General features: G+C 41.6%; 1 protein-coding gene across 8 annotated transcripts in view; it reads right to left on the bottom strand.

The window, feature by feature from the left end:
• Positions 1 to 12,774, bottom strand: part of ATP8A1 (ATPase phospholipid transporting 8A1) — a 260,638-nt gene that overhangs the window by 12,492 nt on the left and 235,372 nt on the right. For all 8 annotated transcript variants that reach the window (XM_089327160.1, XM_070068174.2, XM_089327162.1 and 5 more), the window contains 2 exons: positions 2,962 to 3,050; positions 2,005 to 2,097 (listed from right to left, as the gene is read on the bottom strand). In XM_089327160.1, the coding sequence (XP_089183286.1) occupies positions 2,005 to 2,097; positions 2,962 to 3,050 (182 nt within the window). The remainder of the gene's footprint in view (positions 1 to 2,004; positions 2,098 to 2,961; positions 3,051 to 12,774) is intronic.

Raw genomic sequence — 12,774 nt, forward strand, 5'->3', positions numbered from 1 at the left:
AAGCGAGTTTCCCATGCAAGGGCTTGCTGTAGGGTTTTAAGACATACTTATAAACAGGAGACATTTCCTCGAAGGATAGTAGTACTATTATCAGTGGCTTTTCACTAGTGAATGTTGATAAACAATTTTGTGAGCTGGAACTCATAGCACACTCTTTTTGCCAGGAGAGAGAAACAGATAAAAAAAACACTGACAAACTGCTGGAGTTGGGCAATGGAACAGATATTTTCATACTATGAACTCTGTAATGCTTTTACATATTTAGTATTAAGATTTGTTTATTTGAGATGCAGAGCAGGAAGAGAGAGAGAAATATCTTCCTCTGCTGGTTCACTCCCCAGATGGTCACAATGGCCAGGGCTGGGCCAGGCCAGAGCCAGGAGCCAGGAGCCCCATCTGGGTCTCCCACAAGGGTGGCAGGGACCCAAGCATTTGGAACATCAGCTGCTGCTTTCTGAGGTGCGTTAGCAGGGAGCTGGTTTGGAAGCAGAGGAGCCAGGCCCAACCGGTACAACAGTACCGGACGCCAGCATCTCAAGTGGGAGCTTCCCGCATTGTGCTACGGCGCTGGTCCCCACCATGACGGGCATTTTTCAGTGATGGGGAAGATGGAGGGAAGAGAATGCCTACCACCTCAAAAGCAGGTTTTATCATTCCCATTGAATACACAGGAACATCAGTTTAGGGAGGTGGCTGTGAAATACCACATTCTTGAAAAAGCAGCCAAAGGAGGCAGAAGCTCTGGATCAACTGTCATGGCTCAAGGTCAAGCTCTGTTACTTCCACTCTTGGGGATTTAGTCTAAGTCAGGGGTGGGAACCTTTTTTTCTGCCAAGGGTCCTTTGGATATTTACACCACCATTTGTAAGCCATACAACGTTAACAACCTAACAAGGAGCCTGCTATAGATTTAATGAGTTTCGAGTCCCACCTGTGGTTGCCTTGGCAGGGCCAGAGCCAGTGATTTCACAGGCCTTACCTTGGCCCTGGGGCAGGACACGCCCCATCCCGGCTTTCAGTCCTACTCATCCCATCTGGGAAAAAACAGCGATGATCAGTCTGGACAGGGTCTCAGTGAGACAGGGCATATGAAAAGTGGGTGAAGCTCCTGGCCCAGAGTGAGGGCTCACACAGGTCAGTGCTGCAGAGAGGCACACACTGGTGTGTGAACGGGAGCTGAAGGTCAAGGTCTCCGCCTGGGTTCCCAGTCTGACACCTACTCCACTGCGCCAACCTGAGTATCACCAGTGAACTGTGATTAGGGTGACATATACCTGGGGAAAACATTTCCTGTGGGTTAGACAAATCTTTAGGTCACTTTAGTATGATAAAAGAGAAAAAAACAGAACAAGTCTCTGTCACTATCATGTTTTTTCTTTTTTAAATTATGGACTGCTTTCAAATATTTTAAATTCTTTTTAGAAGGCTTTATGAGTTTATTAAATTTGATTAGCTTTCTAATTTTTTTTTGGAGGTGGAGGAATGGTGGTGGTGAGGAAGGAAACTTGGAAGACACTTGGTATACGATATACATTTAGGTCAGTTCCTAATAATGTGCTAAATCATAATAACCATAGGGTGATCTGCTATACGGCTAACTATGATTTTGATGACACATTATTTTAGATGCTGTTTCAAGCTAAGAGTCTTTTCATTCCCTTTTAACTTAATAATGATATTTATGACAATCCTTTGTTTAATGCTCATGGAGCACAGGCAATATGCTCTGTGTTTTGTGATATTTTATTCACTTCTTACAACCAACCATGAAGTAGGCATTATCACCTCCATTTTATTGAGGGAGAAATGGAGCCCAGTAGCATTAAGCCGCTTGGCTGAGGTTATACATCACTTAGTGATAGAATATCTCAGATTCCCAAATCTGTCAACAACATTGACAGCCGCATGTCAGCTAATAAATGCAAATTTTATTGTTTACTTCCAAACACCAGTAGAAGACAACCTTAAAGTTCACTTGGAAAAGAACTATTCAGTGTGTTTTACCTTTTCCCCAGCACAACGGCTCCTGGGTCTTGAGATTTCGCCTCCAGTTCCTGAACTTCATCTACTAACGTCTTAAAAGCGGTCCTCTTGATACTGCAGGAAACATAAAAGGGATTTGCACGGAAACACTTGCGTGAACTGAGCTCTGGGTTATTATCAGGCTGTCCGTAAGCACAAAAGTGACCAGAGCCCAAGCAGTTTTCCAACAGAATCTAAGACGTGACAGTAGGTTTGAGCACCAATATAATGACAGGGACACTAATCTTAAAAGAATAAATGGTTTAGGTTTATAATATTACAACTCATAGTTACTAAATAAACATCATAGAATGACCTCTAATGGAACATTTTTTGGTAGAAAGAGATAAAATTCTAAATTCATAATCCTTAAGAAAAAACAGTACAGTTTTCATTTCTTCCATATTCTATTTTACATGTATCTAGAAACAGGCAAGCAATTTATTTTTGCAACTATTAATAAAGATGTATTTGGAGATAGCAGAATTTTTTTTTCTTCTACTCTGTATGGGTTTTCAAGATAATTTCTAAAAAAAAAATGAATTCCTTAGTGTAATTTTTCTCCCATGCAATGAATGCAGTTCTTGGGGTTTTAATTGAGACAACTTGCTTTATTTTTCATTTGGTCTTTTAAATAATTTAGTTTTCTGGTTCTTGAATCACTCTTTTTTTCTTTATTTGTGTAAAATTAAGTAACACGTACTTTCCATGAACTTCGAAAACTTCATGGAAAAATCTGTATTTTGAAAAATTATAGATGGATTTAAAATTTTGCTTGCATTGAAATAAATTTATCTTTTAATTCCAAAAAAAATAAAAAAGTAATATTACTAGTTTCTATTCTGCCAACTCGACATGCTTGAGTTGGTGTTACAACTAGTGAAATCCAGGATTAACATGCACCTACGGCTTTTGGTATGTAGCCGAGTACATACTTACACCTTGTATGCCACATCAAGAAGCAAAGACGCCACAGGAATGAACAACAAACCCGTCCAAAAGACTCCGGAGCTAAACAACATGGCTGCCTGCAAAAGTCAGCACAAACAATGTTATTTTAAAATCCAAGAAGTGCATTATTTATGTTTAGTTTTCCAATGACTTTTAAGTAAAATAATGTTAAGACTATAATTCTGTAAAAGAATATATAATAAATCTGAATCAAACTTACGAAACATTTGGAATTCAAAGCAAAATGTGTTAAAAAGTACACTTAGTAAATATTTTTCCCTCAGGTTCCTGTCATAGCAAAGTTTTGTCATGTCCCCAGTCTTTTCATATTTTCATGTGAAATTTTCATAATTGTGGTCATGAATACATGGAGTAATAAACCTTGACTTTCTTTTACAACTTGGAAAATCAAAGTCAATCTTTTTTAATAAACTGAAAATATACTCTGGATTAAATTTCTTTATAATAATAAGATAATATAAAATAAATACTAGTTAGGAACTAAATTTACTTTTTCTGGAAAGTGAAAAAATTACTTTTGCAAAAATTACTGGATATTAAAAATCATCCAGATAAATCATGACTATACCATAATCAAGTTAGGATATTTATGAAAATAATAATCTGATTATTTTTATCTAAGGTAGGAGGAATCTTAATTTTTGTTCAGTGATTTATATAACCTGTATTTATATATACCTGTTATTGCTAAGGTCAAACTAAATATTTTATATAAAACCTAAATAAAAGCATATTAAAACCAACAATACTTTGTACTGAATTCCAAGTTGCTGTATCAGAGCCTTTTGGTTTGGAAAAAAACAATCCTATAAATTTAAAAAGTAATAAGTTCTATTTGTTGCTTGCAATTATAATAAAAAATAGTTTTGTAACAGATTACAGCGTAAAATGAATAGTGTTATAGAATAAAGGAATAGTGTTGTAAAATTAAACCAAAAGAAGGATTTGGTTTCGCTTTTTTGCTAAGAGTAAATTTACACCACCCAAGTCCATAAATGCATTGTTACGCTCCTGCTATAACACAGCCTGCAACACATGCACATCTGCATCCTACACACAGCACATTTCTTCCTTTCTTTTCACATTGTTTTAAACTAGATAAAGTTTGGGAATTGAAAATGATACGCAGGTCAATTTTCCTAGGCAGTTTCACAATTACACAAAACTAGTCCTAATAAGCAATCAAACACAACAGTTACCAGTTTTAAATTAAAGTTCTGATTACCTATTTATTTGGACTCTCAACTGAGCACCAGGAACTGCTTATGGGTTTTCCAACATTGGCTCATCGATACCGACTGTGGGTTCAAGGTTGCTAAGGGTATTTTGCTCCTTAGGATTGAGGAGTTCTGACTACATTTAAAATACAAACATGCTATTATGAAACGATTTTCCCCAAACAAATTTTGCACATGGTTTCTGTGGATAGCACCCATATCATAGACACCAAAAAGATGAAAAATATTCACATAAAAGTCACTTTATTTAATAAGCAAAACATGATCTTCCTCATGTTTGCTGACATCCTCAATAGTGAAAACCAACACCGACTGTGTAATAGGAAATGTCCATCAAGGCAGTGGGTTTTGTTTCCATTGAAGCAAGATTTCTAGTAAGGTAATAACAGAAAAAAACCACATTTCTCTTTCCTTCTAGGGGAAAAGGTAAGATAAGATTCCAAGGCATGTATGGAAAATACCACATTTGCTTGGCTTAATTTTCATATATTTTAATTTGGGAGGCCAGAGAAGAAAGATTTATTCTTGTCCTCGCCGCCACCTTGTGTTAAATGTCCCCGGTGGAAAAGGCAAAAGTGGTGGAGAGACTGGAGGCTGCTAATTCTGGGCATTGTGATGCTAACGATGAAAGGAGAAGCAAGTGGCGCCCACTATTCAGTGCCCCAGCCTTTGGCTTTACAAATGAACAACACGCATTGAGGGGAAAAAAGTTTTCTGCGTCATATCTGAAAGCCTGTCAGATTTTTTTTTCTTTTGCAGAGTTAATCCAAACCTAAAAGATTTAAAGCCGACATTCGCATTAAAGACAGAGAGTCTCTTTGTATTTTTTGGATGAAGAGGGGGGAAAAAATAAAATCCCACAGAGGTATTTCCTTCCTTTCTGTACAAGAAAGCTGGCCTCCTCTTGCAGAAACCAGTTTTGTCTCTAACTTTTCACATTCTGCACTTGCAGGCAGGTCAGCTGGGAAAAGGCGAACCACCCGCAGACAATGGTGGTCACAGGGGCGGCCAGTGCAGGGCTGGGCTGGGCTCCCTCCCAGAGCGGTTTGCAAATTGCTCCTAGAGTGGGAGACTGCGGGGCCAAGCCAAGTGGGCCCGGCCGCCCCTCCTCAGGGGCCGCCTGTGAAACCTAATGGAATCTGCCACAAAAGTGGCTCCCGGGGGACTTGAGATGGGATCAACGCAGGGAGCTGCAAAGCTGGCAAACCAGAGGGCACAGCCCCGTGTGGGGAACAAGCAACTGCTTGTCTCTGCAGGGCGATGCTGGCTCCATGAGGCTTCAGAACTAAACCACTGCCTGAAACGCAACTTGCGGCTGAGGAATTGTTCTGCAATTTCCATGCGACCTTGTAGAGAAAGAATGTTTGAGAAAATAAGAGCTGGTGTGCTTTGGCTAAGCCAACGGACCTGCCTGGATAAGAGGGTCTTGCCTCCTGACCCACAGTGCGGGGATTGGTCTGCACTACATTCCCACACCAGAGAGGAGCAATTTCTCACCTCCAACGTACCCAAGTCCAGTCTTGTAGGAGACAGAATTCAAAATGCCATCCGCCTATTTATCTTTGGTGATGTGGATCTTAAGTTGAATACTACTTTTATTCTACAAATGAGAGTGGTGTGGCATAACCTTTACTCTTAGATAATATACAGACACTATCTGAAAAAGAGGGTCCCTTGGGGACTCTACGCTGTCACTGCCCCCCAACTGGAGCAGGTCTGGTGATAAAGGGCCCTGGAGGTGGCCTGTTCTACCCTTCCGGCCGTCAGACTCCACCCAAGTGATTCCTCTGTCCTGGCTGCCTGGGCTGGGACATGGATTGTAAGCATTAAACTTGATAATGTTGAGAAAGTGGCTGAAGTGGCTGCTTTTATTATTAACACGGATTCTGAACAAATTTTCCTTTCTGGTTCTTCAAGTGATTTCCCCAGGAGCTTCAAGAAAGGACCTTTTATCATAATATCAAATTAAGCTGTAAGTCAGCTTATACTTTTCATGGTTTGCATCATAGTAATAGCACAATCTATGCCTGTCTCATCCAGTAGTTGAAATGCAATTGTGAAACAAGCTGAAGTAACTAATCATGAATGAAGTGCCCTTCGTGTCAATTTGCTAATTTAGGAAATGGAGATAAATTATTTTTTTCATAGAAATTATTATCCATGGCACAGGCATAATATATTACTTTGGAAAGGGAAAATTATTCAAAAAAACAGCGCTACAAAATTTGGTTAGTTATTTTTTGGGAGCAGAGTGAAGTAAGAGAAATTAAATTTTAAAAGGGTTAAGAGTTAACATCAGCAACAACAAACCAAGAAGTGATTATTTGTTAAGGGTCTGAATAAAGCTTTATATAAGGGTTTTTTTAAAGCTCAAAAATGGTGAAAAAACTACAAAAGGAAATACTGTAGAGAACTCACAGGCATGAAGAACGTCCACATGTTCAAAAAGAACACAACTGAAAAATTAAATGGGAAACAAGACATTGGGAAAAATAAGTGCTATCAACACATGAAATTCTGTGTTAATGTCAGATCATAAGAACTGCCTATTTCTCTTCATAGGGACAGCTGAGATCCCAAAAGGCAAGCCAAAGATCTGGGAAGGAATTCACAAGAGCAGCAGTACGTAGTCAAGAACATGAAAAAAAGCCTGAGGCTCACTGCAGTCCTAGAAACACCGCTACATTAGATCAATCAGAAAATGCACCATCACAGCTGTTGGGAGGCGTGGTGGGACAGGTACTTGTAACCATTTATATTCCCATCAGTGACAAAGTACTCGGCAATATTCACTCAGGACTCAAATTCCTGTTAATTTGATCCTTCAACTTCTGAACTATGTGATAAAGTTACATGAAGTTTTGCTTATTGTTAGCATCTCATGAAACTGCTCTGTGGCCGCGCCCCCTGAGGGTACCCTCTCTCCCTCCCCAAAGAAGGGCCCCTGGCCTGAGGTTTAGTTACAGTGCAAAGCTCAGCAGCCCTCTTGGAGAGCCACAGCATGGAGAAGCACAGGCAAGGCTTCCTGAAACCAAAGTGCAGAACCATACTAAAAAGTTTTTTTTAAAGAAAATATTGACTTATTTATTGGAAAGGTTGGGGGAGCTCAATCTTCAATCTGCTGGTTAACTGGGGCCAGTGTTGTGGCATAGCAGATTAAGCTGCCACCTGAGAAGCCGGCATCCCACTAAATCACTTCTGATCCAGCTCCCTGCTAATGGCCTGGGAAAGCTGCAGAGGACGGCCCAGGTACCTGGGTCCCTGCACCCAGGTGGGAGACCTGGAAGAAGCTCCTAGCTTCTGGCTTTGACCTGGCCCTGTCCTGGCCATTGCAGCCACTTGGGGAGTGAACCAGCAGATGGAAGAGCTCTCTGTCTCTCCCTCCCCACCCCTTCCTCTCCCACTCCCTCTCTAAATTTGCCTTTCAAATAAATAAATAAATAAATAAGACCTAAAAAAAAAAAAAAAAAAGTCTGCTTGTTCACTTCCCAAATAGCCACAACATCCAGAGCCGGGCCAGGCTGAAGCCAGGAGCCAGGAGCCAGGAATTCTAGCTGTGTCTTCCATATGAAGTGGAGGGAGGCAGGGGCCCAAACACTTGGGCCATCATGCAGTGTCTTCCTAGGCCTATTAGCAGGAAGCTGGATCAGAAGCAGAACAGCCAGGCACTCTGATTCAGGATGCTGGCATTGCATGGGCGGCTTAACCTGCTGTGACACAACACTGGCCCCCTAAAGAGTTTTTTAACCCAAGGTATTAACTCTAAGGAATGCAAATGTTCATTGTCACTGTGGGTTCTTTCACCAACAAAGTATCAACCAAAGCTAACAGGACAGCTGTAGCTGGTTAAGGAAAGGCATAACCATGAGAGAGTACTTCCTAAGCTCTTAAAGATGCTGTTCTCAGAGTGTAATGGTTAGAAAATGGAGCTTTAGAAGAGCCCTGACGAAAGGGGAAGGGAAAGTACTCTGGCATTTTCTCAGGAGCCTGGGCTGCTGTATAACCCCCCTATTATCACCTATGCAGGGATCAGCCACAAATCCCCACCTTGGCTTAGGTCTCTTGCTTCTACAAGGGTACTTCAAAAAGTGTTTACTTTGGTGCTAAAATTTCAAAATCCATGCACAGATTTTTCATAATATGCATTTCCTATGATCTTTTTCAGACCCCTCCTCTTCAGTCACAGACTACCCAGCAGCACAACGGAATCTTGTACAGGGTTCCCACATCCACCACATCCCAAATTGTCTTCCCCTAGAGCCTGCTCTTCCTCTGCACCAGCCATGCAGGGAAGCAGCAGCAGCAGCAGCTGCCCAAGCAGGCCCTGGCCACATGCCTGAATCGCCTCTTCATACCACATGCACACTACACCACCAGGTTCACTGGGCTTTGGGATCTTTGTACCGACCCACCTCTTGACAACCACCCTGCCATCGTCCTAGTCTTGCATGTCCTCCTGCAATGGCCTCCTTGTTGGACTGACTCCACTACTGCTGTGTTTCTAGCTATTCACAACGCACTCACTGGGACATTTTCACAGTGCAGATTTAATCTGAGCACTTCCTGGATTCGATGCTACCAATGGTTTCACTTCACTATGATGACAGAAAACAAAATCTTTAACATGATCTCAATACTGACCCTGACTTCTGACTGCTTCTCCAATACCATCTCTCAAGCCAGCTTGCATCTCTAGGTACACACTGGTCCCCATTCCTAGGTGACCATGCTTGCTCTTGCACGTGGGCCCTTGCATCTGTGACTCCCACTTCAATGTTCACTTCAGATGTCACTGCCTTCCTTGAATAGGGTCAACTGACCCTACTTTGGGCTTCCGTTATTTTGGAACTTGGCACTTGTTTTCTAGCTACTCCTCTGTCTTCCTGTTAGACTAAAATCTCTGGAAGGGGAAGAAATATATCTTGACTAATTTTCACAACTAAAGCACTTAACCACCAAGCAGATGTTCAATAAATAATTGTTGGATAAATAAGCTCTTACAACCTAGTGTTTGGAGAGATTAAGTCAAAACCACGAGAGCCCTGGGACTCTGTTTGTGAGCTGTGCCGGTTAGTTTGCTTCATTTTCTTATGTTCTGGCATGGAGTTAGTGCTAGATATTTATGTGTTTTGGAGAGATGGGAGAAGAGGATGATCCAACTTCCTAACCATATTTTTCCAAAACACTTTTTTTTCCTGTTAACAAAAGTGGAGTCATATGCATAAAAAGTGAAGTATGCTAAACTATCTCTGCCCTTTCCCCCAGTCGACAGACATTTCAGTGAATCCAAGGGAAGATGTCTTGGTAGTAATATGTTCGGTTTTTGTTTTAGTTTTAAGGGGTGGCAAAGAAGGGATGTAGAATGGGCAGGCAAAGAAGGCAGGCTTCATACCAGCATTAATGAAGATTTTTATTACTATCCAGCATGAATACTTCACTATATTCAATGAAAGGAAGCAGAACAAGAAACCCCAGTCTTCCTCAACACAGCAAAAATACACTTTAATCTTTCAGCTGTTCTGGCCAGAAAATACAGAGGTCACCCTTTATCTCCTCCCTTTCTCTCAAACTGCACATTCAATCCACTGGGCGATCTTATCTGCCCTACTTGAAAAATTCACACGGGAATGTTCATAGCAGTGCTATTCACAATAACCAGAGGGGAAAGCAACATCAGCAGATGGGGGTAAGCACGGCGCGGTACATGCATGTGATGGAACACCAGCCTTAGAAAGGAAGGGCATTTTGACACGTGCTGCAACAGAGCTGAACCTTGAGGACAGCACGCTAAGGGAAGTAAGTCGGACACAAAGGGACACATATTGTGCGATTCTACTTGTACACAGTGCCTACAACAGTCAAGTTCAGGGAAAATAGAACGGCAGGAGCCAGAAGCCGGGTGCAGGGTGGGGTGTGGGTAAGAGGACAGGAATGAACTGTTTTGTGGGTGTGGAGCTTCAGCTGTGAGGAAGAAGTTCTGGAGATGGAGAGCGAAGATGACTGTACAACACTGAATGCAACGAATGCCACCCAATCACATGCTTAAAAATTGCTAACGTGCTACATTTGTCAGGTATGTTCTACCACGGTAAATACTTTAAGTAAAACATGACTAAGGACTACCTGTCTTGCCCACTTCTGCCATGCCCAAATCCAGAATGTTCCCACCTCACACTTTCCACTGTGCCTTCTCTCCAGAGCCTGTGATGACAGCCTTCTGTGCGGGCCTCTTGCCTTGGTCCCTGTTTCCTCTACACTACACCCAGAGCAATCATGTAACAGTGACACGATGACTCTCCAGTCACTCTCCAGGGACCTGGAGGAAGAGTGCGCATCGTCACCATGGCTCCCAGCCCTGCCTCCCGGCCCCTTGTCTCAGCCTCTTGGGAGGCTTCCTCTCTCCTCCTTCCCTCGCCGCCTTCCTCTGCTCTGCCACTCTGTCCTCTGCAGGCTCTCCACAAATTTTCCATCTGGAATTCTCTTCCTGCAGGAAGCCACAGGTCCTGCTCGTGAACTGTCAGGCTTTTGCTCAGAGGTCATCTTTCCAGAGGGCCCTCATGACTCGCTCCCTGCTCCCCTCCAGTAAAACCGTACTGGTCACACCCAGTCCTGCCCGCCCACCCCACCCTAGCACTTGCTGCCACCACACGGTCTGCTGTATGCTTGTTTTTCTGGGTTTCTTCTCAAGATAATAAGCTCTGGAGGGCAGGATTTTTCTTTCTTGTCCACAGCTGTGTCCCCAGCAACTAGAAAGAGGCTCTGACATGTCTATGTTGAAAAGAATCAATTGCTGAACCAGAAAAGTATATAAATTAAGAGTTGGAAAAGACTAATAGTGATTATCTTTAGGTAAAGGGCTGGTTTTCCTTCTTTCCCCCTATTCTCCAAAGTTTAGTCAATGGCTCTAAATTACGTTATGAACAGATTTTTATTATGAATTTTAATGTTAAAGAAGAAAAAACAAAATCCAAGTCAGGCATTGTGGTGCCAGGGGCAGAGTGGCTGCGGCCTCAGATGCCTCTGTCCCACATGAGAGTGCCCAGCTGGAGTTTTGTTTACTCCGTGCTTCTGAGCCAACTTCCTGCTAATGCCCCTGGGAGGCAGCAGATGATGGCCCAGGTACTTGAATTTGTGTCATCCACATGGGAGACCTGGATGGAGTTCTTGGTCCCCAGCTCTCCTCTGTCACTCCGCCTTTCAAACCAATCAATAAAAATATTTTTTAAAAAGCAGAAATATTAACTTTCATTGACATCAGAAAGAGTCAAAACAATCATGTAAAACCATTATTCTGAGTCAGACTCTGAGCTCTTTTGCTCCATTTAAATTATTTTCCTAGGCTAGATGACAGTCACGATGAGAAAACATATTTAAAAAGATTTTTGCTCCTTGAATTTACCCTTCACTAGCAGGGAAGAGCTGACAATTCAGTAGTGATTCTCCTAGTTGTAGAATGATATGCTTATTTGTTCAATTCATTTTTAAAGTATTTCTCTACTTTTGTCAATTTTTCAAGTTTCCTTCCTATTAACCATACACATGTCTGACCAAAGTTCTTCTTATTCTTGCTGTCAATGGACACTTTCATGTTTTTTTGGTGTAGGAGTGCTAGTTTGTCTTTGAAGATTTAGGGCTTTTCTAAGGGAGTTAACAAACTAGAGGAAACCCCAAAAGCAAACCTATCATGTGTTTCCCAGGATTTGGACTCATAATGAGCAAGCTGGACCCACGTGGTTGTTTCTGGCTACAATTCCAGTGAAACACCCTGGTGGAGCTACTCTTCAGAGGTGGTTTGCACAAGGGTCTTCAGAAAATACTATGAAATACTTTATGAAAATACTATGCATATACTAGGAAAACACTGTGCCTAATACTATACTATGCATGGCTTTCAAATTTTCTTGTACTCTAACAAGTTTATCTTTTAATTTGATTTCCATGAAGTTTTAAGTTATATGTACTATAAGTGATGATTCCCCAATACTTTGCAAGCCCCATGTTTTTGGTTTTTAAAACTATTTTCCATGTCAGGAGATCACTAAATGTTTCCAGTTTCCTCCTGTGTCTCAGTTAATCTTTCTGCTCTCATGAGCAAGTACCTTTTCATTAAATCATCACCATCCAAAAAAAATAAAAAAATTCAGTGCTCAACTTAAAGTTCACAGACATTGTTCCTTTTCATGCAGATTTTCAAGATTTTCCCAAACAAATACGGCTCTTTGCTCCCTGCTGCTCTTCAATGTTCCTTTTTTTTCTCCCTACACTCTATTAGGTAGATATTTATTTGGAAAAGACAGACTTGGTGTTACTCTGCCCCAATTTCAGTGCCATCTCCTCCAATCTTGGTTACCTATGGGGGACTTTAATCTTGGCATTTCCTTTCTAAGTCATCCAATCTCAGTGGACTGAAAAGATCTGATTCTCTGAATCTGAGACACAAAGATATCCTTTGTAACCTGCTGAAATCTACAACTTTAACATATAGATTTTTATGGCAAAATAGAAACAGAATGCTAAGTGCCCATTCCCGGCAATGCTACCA

Source organism: Oryctolagus cuniculus, chromosome 2, assembly GCF_051225735.1.
Source record: "Oryctolagus cuniculus isolate XC-2025 breed Fujian yellow rabbit chromosome 2, ASM5122573v1, whole genome shotgun sequence".
Lineage (NCBI taxonomy): Eukaryota > Metazoa > Chordata > Mammalia > Lagomorpha > Leporidae > Oryctolagus > Oryctolagus cuniculus.